The following is a 21,515-nucleotide window of genomic DNA, read 5'->3' as shown; positions in this document are numbered from 1 at the left end:
TTGAATTTAGATCTATGCTTTTCTATCTATTATTGCACAACACGCGCCTCACCAATGGGTTCGTCGGCGTCCTCTGAATCCACCGATGGCCGCCAGGTCTTCAACCACCGCCTCCTCATCGGAGCGTGGCCTGCACGCGCCCGGGAGTATGTTTCCTTTCAGTGCGTGTCAGCCACGTTTTCCCCTCCCGCTTTCCCTTGCAGCGGCTTTCGGTGGTTCACGGCAGATTCGGCTTTCCCTGCTGTCGAGGGTCATCCTGCGATGGCACGTGGCTCTCACGCACCATTGCACGTGGCTCCCACTCCTCATCTCTCCGCCGGTTTACTGTTGTTTTATTTGTTGTTTTTTTATGTTACTTGGGAATTTGTTTTTCTTTATGGAAAACTTCTTTATTTGGTATTGTGTAAGGTTTTCTCTTGTCTGCAGTCCCTTTTCTAGACTTTAACAGCGTTCTTACTGTTCCTGCTATCTTTTGGTGGCTATTGCAAGCCTCAAGTGGGGATGCAATTGGACTTGTTCTGATCTATTTTCCTTTCACTTTTGAAACCGCCTTGTGTGGCCCTTTGAAAGGACCGAGCCATTTATTTGTCCAATTTCCTACTTTTTGTTTATATTACTTCGCTGTTTCTGTTTAGTTTGGGTATAATATTGGGAAGCTCACCCCTTTTTCATAATAGGATTGCCCACTTTCTCTTCCATTCGGATCAGAAGTGGGTCGGATCCTTCCTTGTAACCCTTTCCCTTATTCAATTAGAAAGATAAAAATAAAAATAAAAAATAGAGGTAACTCATAAATCCCATACAAAAAGAGACCCAATGATTACATAAAATAGCAAAAGAAACACAAAGAAGTCGTGGCAGGCTTCTATTTTATAAGGCATAACAGCATGAGTTTGTATTCAGTCCAAGATGTCATCTAGGATGAAAGGTTTTATACAAGACCACCATAATTTGCAAAAATCACCTGCAAATCCCTCGCCAAACAGCTCTGTTATAGAAATACAATGGGCTGCGATGGTGTAGGAGATGTTGGAGGCTTCAAATCCGGATACTGCAACCAGAGAGAAAAATAAGATAAATGAAAAGAGACAAGAATTTGTTCCGTGCATATACCACAGGATTAACTCAATAAATACATCTCTGTTCCAGTGATCCAAAGCATTCTGGTATGCTAAATCTAGTGATCCAAGTTCAAAGAATAAACACCTGCTGTCATCTAAAGATTAAAAGGGAAGAAAGAATGGATTAATTGATCTACCTTTTATAGCTTTTTTCCCCTTTTGAAAGAAGAGAATATTTGATTTATTCTTATAAATAAAATAAAAATATTATTTGATCTTTAATATATATATATATATATATATATATATATATTGTGATTGCAAACTGTTTTGGTACATTTATTTTCTTAAACGAGGTATTGTGATATTTTAATTTTATTTGTATTTATATATGCTATATATATAAAAATCAACATGAAACATAATATACAGTGGAGCAGAAAAGTATTTGTCTTCAGAAAGTAGTAAGAAATAATTAGTCACTGGTGAGTAGTTCATGAGCTTAAAATTCCAAGCACATAGAGTGGAGCAGAAAAATATTATAGAATTCGTAAGCAGTGAAAGAGTTTTAATAAAAGTGATTAAACTCATTGAGAGAAAGTTTAATCGTTTCTTATGGAATGGCAGTGAACTGTCCCTCTGCTAAGTCCAAAGTTGCTTTGGACCATATATATTTGCGTTCCTAAGATTGAGGGAATTGTGGGTTTATTGGAATACAGGGGTCATTTTAAGGCATATATTATCTAGATTGGATTCTCTTTGGATTGCTTGCGTTCATGTTAACTTGATTCAGAGTTGAGAGTTTTTTGCTCTTAAAAATTCTTAAGATTCTACTTCGAGTCGGAGGAAAATTCTAAAGCTTGACGATATATAGTCACTATTCTAAAGTCCGCTAGTCAGCCACGTCATACCTTATTGGTCCTTAGGGCTGACTAACAGACTTTGTTAACTTGGTAGACGAAAAACGTGTTTAAGGACTGATTTGTAATTATAGTTTACCACAAGAACTCTCCATTAACTTTTTGTACCATAAGGAATGGTTTGTAATTTAGGTCAATTTCATAAATCGATGGTGCAATTATTCCAAAACTTCATTTGGTGTTTCCGTGATTACAGAAGTTTTGTGAGCTAATTAGCAATTGAGATCACCATTATGAGCTAATTATGAGTTTTAGCCTCGGTTTGTTTAGAAGAAAACAAATTTTTTGGTATTTAATGCAACCGAAAAAATGATTATTAAATCGAAAATATTTTTTTTTGTTAAAGTAGAAAAGCTTTTTTAATCTTCAAAAAATGTTTTTCGTTTTTTAATATTATAAATTATTGTTTGAGTTTAAACTTCTTTTCTTGTACACATTTACTCTCACCATTTATTCTTTGTCGTAAGAGGTTGCCGCATTCAGGCCAGAGTTGGTCGAAACTTACCGGTCATTTTTTAATGTCGCTGTTTTCCATACGAGTCAAGCGCCAAAAAGTGTTTTCAACATCGATAATTTTCCTAAAAAATGTTTTTAGCTTAAAAATATTTTTTGAAAAACAATTTCGCGGAACAAAAAACATTTTCCGTCAAAACAGAATAAAAATGCAAAACTTACTCTACCATTCACATCATGCTCATCAAACTTACTCTTTATTTTAAAAATCATATTTTTCAATTTTAGTTATCCATTTTTAAATATCCACATTTACTATTCCATTTTAATATTCTTTTTTAAAAATTTATTTTTTTTTTATTTTAACAATCATATCATACTCTCCATATAATTTTTTTTTTTTTTCTTTATTTAGTGAGTAAATAATGCTCACCATCACACTCACAAAAAAAAAAAACAAAAAAAATATTGATCATGTAGTAGGCAAATGTAAATGCAAAATTGCAAATGGTTAGTAAAATAGGTTATTACGACGACTTAAGTCTACAACCGTAAACAAGGCACAGTTAACAGCGGCCAGCGGGGGAAACCTAGCGAGAAAGGGCGAGAAAGTGAAGAAAATTTGGAAAGAACAAAGAAAATGAGCAGCGACGCAAAAACCAATGGCGGAAACGGAGGAGGAGGAGGAGGAGGGGGTTTCAGGTCGAGAATGGAGCGCTACCTCTACAGTGGGGACAAGAAGCATGTCATGGCCGGCATCGCCATTATCAGCGTCGTATTCGGCGTCCCTTGGTTCCTCTTGAGCAGAGGTTCTTTCGCTTTTCTTTTACTACTCCAGCATTTCGATTTGAACAAAAATGTTGTTTGGTTGGTGAGAAAATTGCTGGATAGGGATTACTGGCAAATGAAAGCAAAAGAATAACTTTCCGCTTAGCACTTCTTGTAATTTAGAATTTCAGTACTTTGTAAGTAAAAAGTAGAAAACAGGACCCATTTTTGTGAAAGGATCTAATTAGGTTTTGGAGGCAATACCCAATGGTTAATTTTGATATTGAATATATGAATGTTATCAAAGTTATAAATTTCTTTATAATAAAGCTTAGAATTGACTAATTATCTTGGAACTCCCTAATTATTTGCGGTTGGTGAATATGCAAGGAAGCAAATTCTGTTTTGGAGTGTCATTGCACTTAGCTAGGATATGGATACATTACGGGTCCGTGCTAATTAAAACTGATGTGAAAATTGAACTTAAAAAAACGCTCTGTAGTTGTTATTTGCAGAAGGAGAGCGAAAAGGATAGTTTTTGGTTGTAGAGGAGGAGGGAAGCACCATGCTTCTCTCCTCCTGGAGTGTTTTTTTTTGTTTTGTCTTTAGGTTTTGAATAAGTGTTCTTCTCTCTTTGGATGTAGTTGGATCCTTAGAGGAGAAGGTGGTTTATCTCGTCCTGGTTTGGGATGGAGAGGTCGTTTTCAATTTTTTGTGGTGGCTTCTTCTCTTGGTTCGATTGGGGCGTATTGGCATAGGCTTTTTCCCTTTCCCAAGCATCTGGTTTATTCATGGGTTTTTCGGTCCTGATGCGTGAAAACTGGGTCCGATTGTGTACCATAATGGGTCTCCCTTCAAAGCTACAATCTGTTAGTCGGTGTATGGGTCTCCTTTAGGGGCATCAAGAGGATGCTTTGATGCGATTCGGTTTTGCCGCGACGAAGGATTCTTAATCCCCTATTCCAGAGCTTCTTGTTTCTTCTGTTAAAGAACTGTTTTGATGGGGACGAAGAAATCAAGATGAGGGTTTCACCCACTCCAAAACCCAGAAGTGCTTTGACAACGTCAGACGATTCTCTGCAGGGATGGTTTTTGGGCAAAGAGCGGTTACGTTCTAGGGTAACCACCCTCCTGCAAAAGGGGCTCCGGCCGAGAAAATAGGGAAAGCAAAAGGAAAAAACCGAAGAGAAAAAAGGGGACACAAACTAACGAGAATAAGGGGACGTGGAGGAAATGGTTATGGCCCTGTCCATGTGTTCTATCAGCCAGTGCGGTTGAAGCCTGTTTTTTTGTCTGTTGTGTGTTGTAGTTGTTTTCTTATGCAGCCTGCTCTGTTTGTTTAAGATCAAAATCTGGTCTGTAAAAGCTATTTTATAGCTTAGAATGTGTGTTTTCCTAAAACAAGTAGGGTTTTATACGCCGTAGAGGCATCTTTCTGTTGTCTAGGTTGTTTTTTGGCAGCTATGGTCTAATATGGTCTGAGTCTGACTTGCCTGGTGTGGAGGAAACTCTACCCATAGTGCATCTGATTTGGTTTATTAGGGATTCTTTGTAACCCTAGACATTTGACTGATTGGTCTTTTTCTATATATATTGAAAGGGATACATATGGATACATATGTGTACATTACACACCAGTATAAAAATGGTAAAAATGTGAGTAATTCTAAAATGCACGATAACTATTGAAAGATAAAGTACGGTATGATTCCTATTGATATCCAAGTTATATATCAGTGGCATTATCTAGGACAAATGATGTTAATCTGACGTAAAGGTAATTATTAATATGCTAAAAACTATATTTATCTAGCATTCGATATGATAATTTGTAACTGTCTGGCAGGAATGATTTATGATAATAAAAGGCTAAAGTTAAGTGAATCTTAGAAGAAAAAAAAAAAAGAAATGTAAAGAAAAGAAAATGAAATAGTAATCTGAACCTATAAAAATTTGCATCCAATTTGAAAAAAAAAAAAAAAAAAAAAAAGAAGAAGAAGAATCAAAAACCGTCTTACTTATTTTGTAGATTCAAGTGGATTCTTAGATTTACTTTTAAGTAAGTTCCTGGCTAAGAGAGCTAGGGATTCCCCTGCTGGCTTTGTTTTCCTGGACCCTGGCAGCTTATTTGTATCAAATTAGTCTCTTTTCTATCCATCTTGTTAGTTGTTTTGCTTTTGATTAAATTTGATAGCTGTATGCACCACAAGTTGCTTTCTGACCACCTACTTCAAAATCTTCTTGAAAATGTTGGCATGATTCTCTTTCTTAAACTAACGACAAGTTATATATATATTTTCTTTTCCTTCACCTAAAAATATCATATTGTATTCAGTAGAAGTTATAGTGACAAAAGATATAAAACAGACTTCTTTAATATTGAACTGTCCAGTCTTCTTTTCAAGCCAGTGGTGTTCTTTTCTTGGTATACCGCATGAGACGGTACAATATCCTCCTTTGGGTAACCCCTGAACTATGATATGGTTTTAAGATTGAGATAATATTAATAACATAACCAGATGAAATCTCTTTCTACTGCCTTTGGTCTCATTGAGTTTTCAGGTCTTTTATGCTGCTGGTTACCTTGTTGTACTAGCATACTGCCTATGACTTAGTCTGATGCATCCTTGTCTTCAAATGGCTCAGTGCGATCTGGCAAATCCAATACAGGTTCATCAATCACAGCCTGCTTTAGTTCCTCAAAAGCTCTTTGACGTATTTCCAATAAGCACAATGTCTTGATTGTTCCATACGTCCTTCTCAAAAAGATTTTTGATAAAAACTTTGCTTGCTGTGTAACTTATGGTGGATCTTTGGTTATAGTTCATCAAAGGTGCTTCCCTCTCTTCAACAGTTTTGATGCCCATCCAATGCACTAGTAATAGTATCTCCATCTGTCCAATGGAGCATTTCTTATTCTTTACACAAGGATGGGCCTTCCTTTAACACATTAAAAACGGTAGGAGGGTTGCTAATGTGCTCATTTAACAGATAGCAGTAGCCCACTATCAGTATACTGGCAGTCTTGTAAGTACAAGTGGAATAGCTTTCTTCATAGAATATGCCAGTGTGATAACAGATGCTACTAGTATACTGTGCTGGTAATAGCAGTACTGTGTTTATGCAACTAAGGCATAGCCTTACCTATGGCTGCAACTTGTCATTTCCCAAATTGCCTCTTTGCATTATTTCGGTGCAGCGACTGTAGATTGCCTTAAACCTCTTTTTGATCTATACAACTTATTTGTACTTTGGTTGCATAAACTGTTGTTATTATGTGTTGAACAAATCTATGGATCAGTGTGAAATCGTTTTATGTAGTGACTTTGTCCTTTACGTCATCACTGATTGCTAGGAAGTTAATCTGTAAGCAGTATCTTACCTTAATTATCTAGCTAATTATTGAAGGCCCTTTTCTATGATGCCTAACAATGATATGATAAATGTTGGGCTCAGAATATATCTAGTACCCATTTTCAGTTTGCAAATCAGTTGAGAGGTATTGGAAACCTGTAATGTTGGCATATTTTGTTGTGTTTCATTAATGCAGGTCGTGCGTGTGTTGTAAACTGTCACTGCTACAGGAAAATTCATTGGACTGTTGGCATGTTACTGTTTTTTTATTCTAGTGTTCTTTTTTAGTTGATAACCCACTGACAAAATTGCCTAAATTATCTTACGCGACTCTGAAAGTATCTTTTCGAAGGTGAACTGGACTTGTTTTGGTATATAGTGATCCTTGTGGGTTGGACTATTCGGTTATGGGTATATATATATATATATATATATATAGAGAGAGAGAGAGAGAGAGAGAGAGAGAGAGAGAGGTTTTGCTGTTATTTTTCTGCTCAACCTAATAAATTGCTGCCTCCTTGTAGGAACAAAACATCAGTCCCATCAAGATTACTTGGAAAGAGCTGATAAAGCACGAAGTCAAAGACTCTCTTCAGGTTCATCTTCTGCTAAATGATTTTTGAGAGCATTCTGGTGAAGGGAGTGGTTTTCCAGTGAGCATTTTGACAGTTCAAAATTATAATAAGCTTTTTGTGTTTGGCAATCTGTTTCTCTTTCAAGCTTGTAAATGAAGAATAGCTTCTGTTTGTCCGTGAGGATTACTTATAGAACTCTCAATTAGGGATGAATTTTTGTTTCATGTCTAATGTCAATAAAAGAAACTGTAACTTAGAAGCTGAAAACTGTTACGACCATTTATCTGAAGAGGTACCTTTTTACTGTTAAAAATTCAAAATCTTCTTACTGTTGATTTGTTTTGATTTGTTAAGGCCTTCTAGTTGTATGGCCTATACTAGGGGATAATATGTGACTAGTTTGATCATCCGATTTGGCAATGAGAAGTTACTTCCTTTTTCAGCCAGTAAAGATCTCTGTATGCAGTGGTTATTGGAGCATTAGTTCTTCGTGGGGCAGTGAGACCTATTCTCCAGATTTCGTAGTGGTTGATTTTTTAACGGACTGTTGGGTGATCTGGGCTTCTGTTGCATGTTTTTCTTTCATCTATTATTGTGGAATAATGTTATATATCATATTTTTATCCTACAACCATTTCACATTATTACGAGAAAAATTTATGTGAATTTTTTCTTGTACTTAAAAAGAGGGGTGTATTTGGGTGGCGGAGAAACTGTCTCCTTTCTCCACCGCCACCTAGGATGGGAGGGGGAGGTAGCCACCCTGTAGCCCTAATAGAGAGGGTGTGGTTCACAACCACTCTTAAAGCGAGCCTACTTAAAAAATGAGGTCACTAAAGCTATCCCCTTAATGCACCTTTCCCCTTATATGAGAACATTACATGTAAAATGACTCTCAAAGGACGAAGAGAAATGATTGCTAAATAATTGTAGACACATATCTCGTTCAACTTTGCCTATGCAGCAGTTTATTTTTATTTTCTCTTTCAAGAAAATTACCTAGCATTTTTTTTTTTTTACAATGAATTCATCGTTTTTTAAAAAAAAATAAAAATAAATTGTCACTTAGGCAAAATTAGATGAGAATTCTGTCAATGATTTTACGACAATCATTTCTCAAAAGATGAAAGCTATAGTGGCCATTCTAGTGTCTTTCACTACAACTCTACAAGTGACATCCAATGGCCGTCATAAGTCTTCTTAACCGCGCCTATTGTTTGACCGCCATTGTAGATATGAAATCTCCTAGCCGTCAAATGATAAGCGCGATTAGAAAGTCTACTGCTGTCAAATGATAATTGCAATTAAAAAGACTTTCGTGGCACTCACTGTTGGTGTTGGGTGTTGTCACAAAATATAATATAATGGCGGTTTTCCTATACACACCCAGACACCCTCATCATGCATTTTCTTTTTTTCTTTTTTTCTTGGGTAGATAGATATAATTGCAATTCCACATAGATTATGGATATAACATGTTTACTTCATTACGTGGTTATAGGTGAGTTGGCGACTGACTGATATAGTAGAAATTTTGTTAACAAATAATACCCAAAATAAAATAATGAAATGAGTAATTTGTAAGCATTAAATCCTTTTTGCTATTTGGGTTTTAACAACTTCATTTTTTTTCTTCTCGGTTTCACTTTCGATCACAGATAGTACCTCACTTATGGACATATACCTAAATAGTACTTCCGTCCATCTGCCCCCAAAAAAAAAAAAAAAAAAAAAAAAAAAATCCACGTCACAGCCACACTACTCCTTCAAAAAAGGCACACATGTCCTAAGTGCCATGTAATATGCTCCACTAATTTATTGGTACTACGTGTAATTTATTAAACTTGGCCACGCCATTCTTTTTATCCACGCTAAACAACAAAATTTAAGTGAGAAAAAAAAATCCCTTGATTTCCCCCTTTTCCCTCGAAAACATTTCGCCCTAAGTTTTCAGAATCCGCCATAATCGTCCAAATCGTATGTCTTCTCGTAAAATTTCCCCCCAAAGAACTCAAATCTGCGATTTTGCCACTCGTCCAAAGAAAAAAAAAAATCCAACATTACGGCCTGGTCAGTGTCCGTCAGAGTCCGATTCAGTTCGTTGGAACCTTATTTTCAGCGTGGGAACTTGTGAAGGTCCCGAAAGTCGTAGTAGCCGGAGAACATTTGTCTATTACTAAAGGTATGTTTTTAGCACTTTGCTGATTTTGCCCTATTTTCCTACAACAAAAAGTTGGTACTTTTAGTTGGTTGGATTTACAGATTTCAAGCAAATGGTTGTTTTTTTCTAGTTTTAGCGTATGTGTTTCACATGGGTTTCACATGTTCCTTTCACCCTTATGCTGGCATCAGGGGCATGATTTTGTATTTTGGCCTCTAATGCACGTGCTCTTGTCGGTTGTTGTTTGTTAGGCAACGTATAAGGTTCCTTAACTTTTTCAGATAGGATAGTTTATTATATGTCTGGTTGTTCGGAAAAGTATAAAGTTCATTAACTTTTGTTTTGTTTTGTTTTGCTTTTTTTTTTTTTTAGCGCTGATTGGCTCTTTTTTTTTCCTTTTCTTTTTTACATTCTGCGGTACACATTTTGTGCATGTGCTGTATGCAACTATGAGTGCATTTGTCTTAACTACTCATATAATGTTGGTGCAGAAATGCCAGGATCAGAAGTTGATCTCATTATTCACTATCATGGGTCACTGTTAGGTACAACTATAGAGATCTTCCTGTTCTGTACTACACTGTTTATAATCAGAGTAATGAGAAAATTCATGGACTTACCAAAGACAAGGACATTACAGATATGCTCAACAAGTTGGTTAAGTATGGGGTAAAGAAATTGCACATATTTGTAGACGATTAGATAGTTGAACATGTCCCGATTCAAGTAATGCCTCCATTGTTGTATTTACCTCAATCGCCTGCTGAAGTGGAAATTAATGATTATGAGGTGATCGAAGAATACACAACTTCATGATGGAGATGAAGAGGAGGTAGCATGCACAGCAGCAACCTCCACAACAGCCTACTCAAGAGCATTGACAGCATGCAGAGTAGCAGCCTCCACAGCAGCCTGTTAGGCTGCATCAGCAACATGCACATCAGCAGTCTCAAGTACATGCGCAACAGCCTGTTGAGTTTGAGGATGAAGAGGAGATTCCCTTGAGTGACTTTGAAGTCACAGATGGTGATGAGGAGAACATTTACATTGGTAAATGCGAAAAAGCTTTACTGGCTGCTAGGCAGGCTACAACCAACTGGTTTCAGCCATGGGATGAAGCATCATCCTCTAGCAAAGGGAAGGGTGAGGACATCCTCCTAAGACTGCATCAAAATAGCCAGATGAAGGGTCACCCAGACGCGTTAGAAGAAGGTATCCAAAGTGGAAAGAATTGCAACACGTGAAAGACAAGGTTGAGTTAGTAGTGGGGTTGAAGTTTAGTGAACCCTCTCAGTTTAAGGAGACACTAAAGTTGTATGCAATTCAAAAAATTCTTTTGATTTCAAGTACATGCACATCGAGAAGAAGCAGGTATCTGTATTGAACAAGTTGGATTTGAGCAATGGCCATCACGATATTCCGATCCGTTGAAACAGACTTCACACCATCCCCATCCGAGACTCCACCATCATCAGCCCGCTGAAAAAAATTGTGTTTATGGAAGAACCCTTTCTTGCATGCCTCTTCTAAGTCGATGACTTTTGGAGGAAAAGAGTGAGCAGCAAAAGTCCAAGCTTCAATAGGCGTTGCAGGCCTCGCAATAACATGGCCTGAGAATATCCTAGCCTCAGTTCCTAGAGCTTCCAAAAGTCTCGAGGAATCATTATTGGGGTTCTCAGGAATCAGATCCTTGGACCCAGAGGGAAAAACAATAATCGAAACAGTATTTAGCAAATCCGACATATGGGGCCGCGACATTAGGAATAGGAAAGAAGCCATAGATTTCTCAAGCAGTTCATCAAAGACTTGGCCTTGTCCATGACAACCTTCCCTTTGCCTTTGTCCATTACAACATTTTTTTTGGCAGATGTTGATTTTGCTTTCCTTCTGGTTAGGGGGTATCTCAGGAATTTTTCCAAGTACTTGTCGAAGGTTAAGAAATTTGAGTCCAAGAATCCCTAGTTCTCCTTCCTCTTAGCCCAATCCAAGATTGTATCCACCCTTTTCTGCTCTGCCTTTGTCAAGACCGGAACCTCTTGTCCTACAACAAAGTAAGAGTTTAAAATAAAAAAAAATAATTAAAAAAAAAAAAAAAAAAGCAAAGACGGAGAATTAGAAACTTAAAATGACTATTGGGTACACTCCATCGACAAGGGATTCTTTGCCTTGTTGAAGGAAATTCAGTAGAAGAAAACTTCAAATTCCCCGAGACAAAGAAGAAAAAAAGTTTTCCATGTCTTATTGTTGGAATAGCTGGAATGCAGTGAGGTTAACTTGCTTTTTATCGCAGTTGGAATGTTCAAAGCCAATCGTATTTCACAGGGCGATAGACAATGAGAAACTATTTGATTGTCAAACCAATGTTCTCTCTCAATGCCAAAGGCCAGAGAATGCAACAAGACAAAAGGGTACCTTCATTCATTGGGCTTGATTTGACTCGAATCTATATGAAGATAGCACAACAATTCCCAAGCTATAGTCGGGAACGGAAGCCTAAGACCAGCTTTAAATATTGATTCGTATAAACAAACCTCCCGAGTCTTCTCGCTCACTATGGCTCTTGTATCGTAGTCAGCAAAACGAAGAAACACGGAACTAAGGATTGTGAAATTCCCTCTTAGCTTGGCCTCATCCTTTGCTTAAGCATAGATCGCCGGTAGTTCTCGTGAGATGTGTTGGATCAAGCACGGCCCTTTGGAGCATCAGCTATTGGGGATGTAGGATGACTATTTGAGTTATCCGAGGAAAAACCAGTATTTTCCCTACTCATGATGTAAAGAAGTCTCGAAATCAAGATATGAGAAGTGAGAACACCTTTCACAGACCAACAAATAGGCAGTGCTTAGGCGAAGGTGAGGTACGGCAAGTTCAAGCAAATGGAGAACAAAACAAAGGTAGTCGTTCACCAGATTATCTAAACCAGTAAAGTACTGAAAATGGAGGAATCTGTTCCACAGAAACCCTAAAAAATAAAACTCTAAAAAAGAAAAACCGAGGAAAATTGTGTAGGTGAAAGCCCGCCAGTGAAGCAAGAACAGCAATAATGGTGGACAAAAAAAATGAGAGCTTGAAGACGATGACTCAAAAGGCGTGCAACCAATCAAGAAACTTGACAGGGCAAGCGGCGCAGCATCAAAAGCTGTGCAAAAATGACGCTTGAAAAGTACGACTTCAAAAAATGCATAACCCCAACCAGTTCATTAATGCCATGCATGCAGAAAAATCTCAAGAGACAAAAATAAGTCCAGTTTTTACAATTAGAAAGTCATAGATAGTAGAATCCCAAGTGTAAATATAAATCCCATAAATAATAAATTCTCATTATCCCCAGTGACGCATCAAATAAGGAAATTTGAGGGTAACCGTTAGGCATTGACCAATCAGATGGTCCCGCCTATTAAAATGAGTTCACATAAGTCCTCGAGGCCAACAAAGCCCAAGACTAACTAAGCCCATATGTGTTCTAAAGGCCAACAAAGCCATAACTTGTTGAAACTAGTGTTTAAAACTCTAATTGCATTAAATTGCTTTTGTTAAAATTATATAATATTGAACATTAGACATATATATTATTGCTTTACATGTACATATATTTTGAGTATTTCATATGATGTACATGTAAGCACCTTAAGCTACATTGTATTTGACTAAGGTATGAGTAATGAGATTATCACACAGAAAGATCATAGTCATAGGTCCTCATAATTTATAAATAAATGTTCGTAGTCGTAAATGGAACTGAAAAATCCATCTAGGCTATAATATGTCAACCTTAACAATTTATCTTAATTAGGAGAAGCAGATAGGACTTCGAGTTGATATGTTGGCGTAAGTGCAAGGTAGTGCCATGCACCGAACGGTGACCATGTGAGTCATCATTCTTTTAACACTGTAATTAAGAATGATGTACATGCACAACAACTTATAACAGTTACTCTAAATCCTGAGAAGATTGTGAACTCAGACGTAAAGTGTAGGTCGCTTTGATGTACAAGAATGCGATCAAATCAATGGTTAACGCTTCTGTGCTTTGGGTGATCGCATGTAACATTGTGGGAACACTTTCTTCAAGAAGGAATCCAAATCCTTTGTCAGAAAGAATAAAGCGATAAGGAATATTCCCCTTGATATAGATTTAATGAGGTTGATTATCCTAAAACTCGGGCTTGAGTGTTTCGGTGGAATTTACTTAAACTTAATTTGTGCAAGGTGAGATGGAAAACTCACAAGGTACAAAAAATATATATCATGTAATTAAATCAGGGGTATCAAGAAAAAGAGGTAGTGAACTAAGTAACAGTGTATTGACTATGGTTTAACTACAGAATGATTCCATGGAGGGGTAATATATAATAAATAAGTATGTCATGAGAATTGATTCATTAATTTGAAAATACATATTAGAATGCAATCACATTTGTTTAGTAGAATCAAATAATCAATTGTGATTAAATAGGGTCGTGTAAAATACTCGCAGACCTATTTAAAGCTAATTGTATTTTTTCCTTTAAGTCCCTCATCAAGCTGATTTAAATTAACCAGATTAGGCTTTTTATTAAATGGGTTGGTTGTTTTTATTTAATTAAAAATATGGGCTAGAGATAAAATATGCATTTGATGCAATGGGAGATTGGGCTTTAGGATAAAACCCAAGCTCAGTAGCATGTATGGGACACATGGGCTAGTGAGCTTATCCCTAGCCCATGCATCACATTGAAGTGATGGAAGGTTATGATGAATCCTAACCCTATCCGTCTACCACTTGCAGTTCTAGTCTATCTAGAACTTCATTTTATAGCTTGTCCCACATTGCTTGAGTCTCTCAGTCTCCTAGTATTTTGAGCCTATAAATAGATATGTTTGTAGCTCTTCAAAGGTAAGCTATGTTGCTACAGTTCTTTAGTTTTTACTAAGAATTAATATTCTTGAGTTAACTCTGGAGAATAAAGTTTAAAATTTTGAAGAGGAAGTTGAGAGTCCACTCTCTTGGTTATCATCAGTAATGAGCGAGAAGATCTAGAGGTTGAGTCAAGAACACGAAGAACAAGTTCTTCATCATTCAACATGGAAGCTTCAAAGTCAATCGACTCATATAGCTAAGGAGTGACAGTTTATTATTAAATACGTTCAAGTAAGTACTCTAAACATGTTTGTTTAAATTATCTAGCCTTATTTATCTTGAAGAAAAATTCTGAAATTAGTATTCCGCTGCGTCTAATTGGATTAGCGTATGATCCCCAACAAGTGGTATCAGAGCCAACTTCAAGAAACCTTGGTTTAGACTTTATACATGTTTTGTGGTTATTGGCTTTATTGATATATTGTTTGTGTTGAATCTTGATTCAACTGCTCCGATGATTTTTGATTGAGTGTTCTCGATCCTAAAATATGTTTTTTAACATATAAGGATCTAATTTGGAATGTTTCAACTCAATATGAGTAACTTTGGTATTTGTTTATTACTTCTATTGTACCAAACTATGTTGCTGTAATTTTGCACAAGGGCTTTTGGAATTACGAATTTTTAAGGATGCTTTAGACAAATATTAAAATTATTTTTGGATTGTTTATTGCATGGAAAAATTGTGATCGACGCAATGGTTCAAACGGATTTAAGTTTCGATAAGAATCGAAAGAGATATGATCCGTTCTTCATTTGTCGACAGATCTAGAACTTTCTGAATCCAGCAGCCGCTGCTGTAATTTTTTATTCTTGAGGATGTTTTTAAACGAGTCCTAAAATTATTTTGGGATTGTTTTCTCCGTGTAAAATCATGATTGACGTAATAGTTCAAACAGATTCAAGTTTCGATAACAGTCGAAAGAGATATGATTCGTTCTTCGTTCGTCAATGAATCTGGAATTTTCTGAATTCCAGCAACAACTATTTGATTTCGAATTTTTAAGCATGAATGGTGATTACTTAAAAATTAATGTAACAACTGATTTCATGTAAAAAAAGGTTAGTTAACACATTGTAAAAGCTGAAACGGTGTTTTGGATTTGTTCTCAACACGTTTCATGATGTTTTCTGATGCGAACCAAGTCTGAAATTTTGAATTCCCATTATATGTTAAGAACTTCTGTATTTTCTTGTTCATACATAATCAAGGAAATAAATTTATTTGATTATGAAATATGTTATATAATGTATATAACATGTTATTGATCAAAAGAAAATAAGGTTACAATTTGCTTGGATGTGTTTTTTAGAAGGTCATGGAATTATATTTCAAGTTCTTGAGATAAAAACACATGGAATGAAATCAATCTTGTCCAGATTTATGAGTGCATGGAATTCATGTTATTAATAATTTGAAAGGAATTTCATATTATTGAAACATGATTTGCACTCATAAATGTTTTTGTATGCATAGTGATTTGATCGTCATGTATGGATTGACATCAGTTTTACTTGTGATCAAGCAAAGGATGAGATCTATGGGTCTTATCCATAACTATGGCATCGCTTTGTTGTGTTGGCCAGCAGCCACTCTTGGAGTGCAATACTTAAAGTTTCACAACTTAAGGGGCGGCAAGCCAATGGATTATTTAGGGCTTTCCCACATCCTAAACTCAATCCATAAATCCTAAAAGAATGGATCCAAAAATCTTTAACCCAATAATTTTGGGATCTAATTTTTCTAAAGTTTTTTCAGGTTATGATAATTTCCTAAAGAAGAAGTTGTGATTTTTTCACAAAACTTAAAACATAAGGATTCCAACTTAGTTTGAATGAGATGTTTTAAGATTCACTATTTAGGAAAATTATGAACAAGGATTCGAATGATATAACCTAATTAGATTAGGGTTATCATGTCTAGTTTGAATGAAAGATATGGTGTGTTTGGCAACATAATTATAAAAAATGAAGATGATTCTGATTTTGCTTTTTTCAAAAACAAATCATATTTTATTCAACTTTTTCTAAACAAATTATATTTTATTCAACTTTTTCTAAAAAGTCAAACCTCAAAATTCGTGCATCAAGTAAGAATTGAATTTTAATTTCAAAAATTCAATACCCAAACGCACCATTAGGATTGACAATATATTTTTTAATGGGAGTAGGAGACAAAACTCCAAGAACTTAAGAGATGACAAAGTTCCTTTTGGAAGAAGGGTTCCTAATTTGATTAGGTCAACCATGTCATATAAATTAGGGCTTCTATTTTGAAAAATAATTAGATTAAAGATTCTATTAAATAAGAATGCATATTTCCTAAAAAGATAAGGAACTTAATGTAGTTAGGATCACTTATAAGATTGGGAAGGTAATCCAATTAGAAAAGCAAGTTGCAAATGTAATATGAATACAATTGTTTTAAAGAAAGCCCATAAGTTTAAAATATCAAGTGGGAGAAATAATGAATATTGTTGATTCTTATAGTCTCCATCATAGTTTTATATGTAATGAGGAAGTAAGGGCACATTGCCTTGGCCATGGGCCCTATTTCCTTTGGAGGGTGTCTTTACTTTGTGGATTACAATGTTAGATTTCCTTTAGGGATAGAAGATATGTAGTTAACGCTTTCGTGGAATTACTTGACAATTATATCAAATCTAATTGATGGTATACATTTAACTAATTTAGGATATTAATCTCCCTTTGGAGTTATGTTATCTTAAAGTAAGAGAATAAGGTGAACGACAAGATGTGAAATTTATGGATATTGATAATGAGTAAGTTGTCTCACCTAATCGGGTACTTAAAGACATCTCGCCCTAGCTGTGAGCCCTGCTCCCTTCGGAAGATGTTCTTTTAATTACAGGATTAGGTTGTCGTTGCATTGTGAAATATTATATGTTTTGCATTGGACTTTCATATTATATTTATTTGTTAAATTGATATATGTCTTGATATTGTTCTTTATTTTACAACATTTGATCTTTATGTAATGCTTGTTGGTCCTATTATTATAATTTCTGAATCCACCTATAAAGATTGGAAACAAGATTATAATAATTATTTGAGACCAGAAGGACACAATATTGTGCAAACTCATCATGTCTATCTTGCATTAAAGTCATTGATGGTGAATTAAATAATTACAATAAGTGGTTGCATATTAATGATGTAGCAAAAGATTTGATCTTGACATCATTAGCACATGAGCTTTATGTAAAGTTGCAAGACTTTAAGGTTGCTTAGATATGTTGAAATATCTGGAAGCACAGTTTGGGGAATAAAATCTTATTCCCAAATAAGACACAAATACCAAGATGACTGAAGTTGTTTCAATACACAATAAGATTGTCAAAATTGAAACAACTGGGTTTGTTAGGATGGTAGGGGAACGATTTTGCCTTTAGGATTTGAGAAAGAATGTCCCAGCCCAGACAGTCCCTTTTCTCGGGTCGTCGAGTCATTTGCACGTGATGATGTGAGGAAACTTGATCACGAGCTCCATCTCTATGATCGGAAAGTGCAAGATGATAAGATTATTGGTAAGTGCATCATACATAACTGTGGGTTATGTTTGGAGAATGGGTAAATATGGTGTTTTTTGTGTAAGCTTACTTGAAAGTGCATGAGAAGATGAGAGAAATAAGAAGAAGGGTTACGAGAGGTTGATACAAGTGTGTAGAAGGGAAGAAGTCGGAAGAAGTAAAACATGTGTTATATGTGAAACAAAACCTTTTGATATTTTATCTACTATGCACGTCTATATATGAAATCAATGCTACATGTGATCATGACAGTTAAGTTTAATCATTGGTTTCACGATTTAATCTAAATCCTTAGATAATATCTATAAGAGTGCGCTCGTGGAAATTTAAAACACAATATAAATTCATTTGAAGAAGGTGTTACAACTGTATCCCAATATGTAGAAATGAATGGCTAGGATTGATAGTAAAATAATTGCATGGCCTAGATTAAATTTTAATAGTTTTTTTTTTTTTTTTTTGCTCAATAACCGTGAGTGTTAGGATGTCATGGCAGTGTGATAAATTTTGAAAAAATATTCCCTCCACACAAGTCTATTGGTGAGATTGGCTCGAAGTCACTTGATGCAGCAATTCTAAACGTAAACTTAAATTTGATATTTCTTGATTCAATCATAGTCGTTGAATAAGATGATTGGTCATGCTTGCGAAACACTGTATAAATTTCGGTGTAAAACATGCGTTACAACTGTTAACCACTTCCAAAATGGACGGCTAAGATTTTATGAAAATAGTCTGATGACTAAAAGTTTCCTAAAAAATGTATTTTCAATATGTTTGTTGTCAGATTTTGGTCCAAGTGCGTTGAAAAATAGTGTGAAAGTAGGGATTTAAATTTTTTTCCAATATACGTGTGTGTAAATGCAATAGGCCCCATGTGTGATCCTGACTGTTGATTATAATTTCATATTTTATAATTTAATATAATTCGTTAGTCATATCATTATTAGTGAGCTCATGGCCATACGGAACACCAAATAACCCTCATGTATAAAGATGCAGTATAGTTGTAACATACGTTCTTCTTCCAACAGCTAGAATTCAATCAATACAAATCGGATGTTGAGAATTCACGTGGGAATGCGTTTAATACAATTAAATTTTTGTTTAAATACATTTAATGTGTTTAATGCATTCAAATTGAAATCAATACTACATTAAATTTCTATTTATTTTGATTAATGCTATTATAGGGGAATGCAATTAAAGAATAGGAATTTAAGCGTAGGTTTTCAATTTATGTGATTTTCGGTAGAAATTAAGAATAATTTTTCGAAATTTAATGCCCTAACCTTAAAATTTAGGTGTTCCCTAAATAAGAGAATACCAAGAGAACCAAAGTTGTACCATAAATTTAGGGAAGCAAAAACAATTCCCTTTACATTATTTTAATATAAAAAGCTTTATCTTTTATTTCTCTTTCCTCTAGAATTTATTTGAAATAATATTTAAATGATTTATTTTTTTCTCTCTATTCCCCATAGCATTTAATTTAAATAATGTTTAAATGGTATATGGAAATGATAAGGGCAGTTATTGTAGAGTTTATTTGAATAGATAAGCAAAAAGTAATTTTGTTTGTTATATTTAAGGACAATCTTGGCGAAGTTGCTGCTAGTGCTCTAAGAGCATTTCTAACAGCTTCCATTTGATTTTTCCTAAAGTTATGAAATAAAACTACTTTTTACTTTCTGTCCAAATACAATCCCATAATAACTTCCCTTATAAAGCTTTTCATATATCAATTAAATATTACTTCTTTACAAAATATTAGTTTTTACTTACCCCTCACATTTTTTTACAAAATTCTAACACAATCTCTAGTGAAAGGCAAAGAGATAAGAGATAAATATTTTGTACTAAAATAATAGCTAATAAAACTATAGGGAAACTACTTTTTGTTCCTTACACATTAAATAGAGTTGTAGCATTTCCAATGTTTCGATAACTAATAGGGTATCTGCTGTTGGTGGTTTTTTTGTAATTTTTTTTTTAAACATTTTTCCTATATATAGGGAAGAGAAGAGCATTGGCACAATCTTTTCTACGATTTTCCTTAAATGTTGCGAACCAAACTAATTTTTGCTTCATTATTCAAATAAACTTTACAATAGCTCCCCCTTAACATTTCCATATGCTATTTAAATATTATTTAAATTAAGGGTTAAATACGTTTTTGGTCCATGAGTTTTGAAAACTTTATCTTTTAGTACCTGAGTTTCAATTTGTATCACAAATGGTACATCCGTTTTGGGAAAAGACCAAATTAGTACCTTAGTCAAGTTTTTCGTCAAAAAACTAACGGTCTACTAGGTGTTAGGGTTGACACGTGTTTTAGTATAAAAAAATAAAAAATCTTTAAAAATTAATTAAAAATTTTAAAAAAATATTAAAAACTTAAAAAAAATTGAAAAAAGAAAAAGAAAAGGAGTGGCTCGGCCACCATGGGGGTGGCGGTGGTTCGGCCACACCAGACCGGTCAAGAGGGTGGCTGAGCCACCCCTCTTATTTTTCTTTTTTCTTTTTTCAATTTTTTTTTTTAAAGTTTTTTTTAATTTTTTAATTAATTTTTAAAGATTTTTTTTTTATACTAAAACACGTGTCAACCCTCAACCTAGCGGGCTGTTAGTTTTTTGACGGAAAACTTGACTGAGGTACTAATTTGGTCTTTTCCCAAAACGGAGGTACCATTTGTGATGTGAATTGAAACTCAGGTACTAAAAAATAAAGTTTTCAAAATTCAGGGACCAAAAACGTATTTAACCCTTAAATTAAATACTATGGAAAAGAGAAAGGAAAGAGAAGTAATTTAAATATTATTTCAAATAAATATTAGAGGAAAAATAAAGCTTTTTATATAAAAAGTATTCTTAATTTCTATAAAAATAAAATAAAATTTGCATAAATTACAACCTAAACTTAAATTCCTAGTTTTTAATTGCATTAAATACATTTCCTGTAACCACATTAATCAAAATAAATATAAATTTGATGTAGTATTGAGTTCAAATTTAATTACATTAAGCGCATTCTCACGTGAACTCTTGACGTCCGACTTTTATTGATTAAATTCTAGAGGTTGGATGGAGAACGTGTGTTAGAGTTGTAATGCATCTTTATACATGAGGGTTTATGACTCGAACCTGTTTAACCTAAATTTAAACCTTATAATTTCGTATCGTATTTATATTAAGTTTGCGGGTCGTGTCCGCCTACCTAGTACCTAGTTCACTTCGAGGCGTTTTGATCTCCAATCTAGATATTGACGTTTATTTCTATTCATACACGCATTATTAATTTAATGTTGCCTTATTTGACTTATGCAGTAGATGCATCATACAGGTAAACACACAAGAATTTAATATGCAATTTCGGGTATGCGATTAGAATACGTTGGTCATGGTTTTCTTTTCTGTACGTTTGACAGCCCTACCCCACATTACATAATTGCCGATTGCGTGTGTTGTACCATTCAAAGTGGTCTCACGTTTATTTTTGTACTTATTTCCGCAACTTTTAACGACTTAGAATAAACCCCTTATTATTAAGTTATTTAGTGGACCCCATTTTCTCCTTTCTAATTTTCTAATCTTAATGGATGCATACTTTTTAAATATTTTCTTTCCATTAAATTAGCAATTGGTTGCCCTTATCTATTAAACGAACAAACGAAGTTTATTTTAATTTGGTAATTAGGTCAAATTTAGTTTTCAATTAAACTTGTTTTAAATAGTTTAATTGGTCAATTTTCTTTCACAGTTTTATGAAGAAA

The 21,515-nt window shown here is 34.7% G+C and overlaps 1 protein-coding gene across 1 annotated transcript; it reads left to right on the top strand.

Annotated features, from left to right (window-relative positions):
• The first annotated feature begins 2,964 nt into the window (after nt 1-2,964).
• Nucleotides 2,965-7,390, top strand: LOC133872441 (uncharacterized). Its single transcript, XM_062309946.1, has 2 exons — nt 2,965-3,243; nt 7,081-7,390. Exons 1-2 carry the CDS (start codon nt 3,075-3,077, stop codon nt 7,170-7,172), a joined length of 261 nt encoding a protein of 86 aa, XP_062165930.1. The 5' UTR covers nt 2,965-3,074; the 3' UTR covers nt 7,173-7,390.
• Nucleotides 7,391-21,515: the final 14,125 nt, after the last annotated feature.

The sequence above is a fragment of the Alnus glutinosa genome, chromosome 7 (genome assembly GCF_958979055.1).
Source record: "Alnus glutinosa chromosome 7, dhAlnGlut1.1, whole genome shotgun sequence".
Lineage (NCBI taxonomy): Eukaryota > Viridiplantae > Streptophyta > Magnoliopsida > Fagales > Betulaceae > Alnus > Alnus glutinosa.
The sequence above is the reverse complement of the archived record's forward strand: the minus strand, read 5'-3'. Positions and strand labels throughout refer to the sequence as shown.

Bases quoted from the DNA above. Each gene is read 5' to 3' on its own strand.
- LOC133872441 (XM_062309946.1), top strand. From the start codon at position 3,075: ATGAGCAGCGACGCAAAAACCAATGGCGGAAACGGAGGAGGAGGAGGA. The intron at 3,244-7,080 runs GTTCTTTCGCTT...GCCTCCTTGTAG, and splicing joins TTGGTTCCTCTTGAGCAGAG to GAACAAAACATCAGTCCCAT.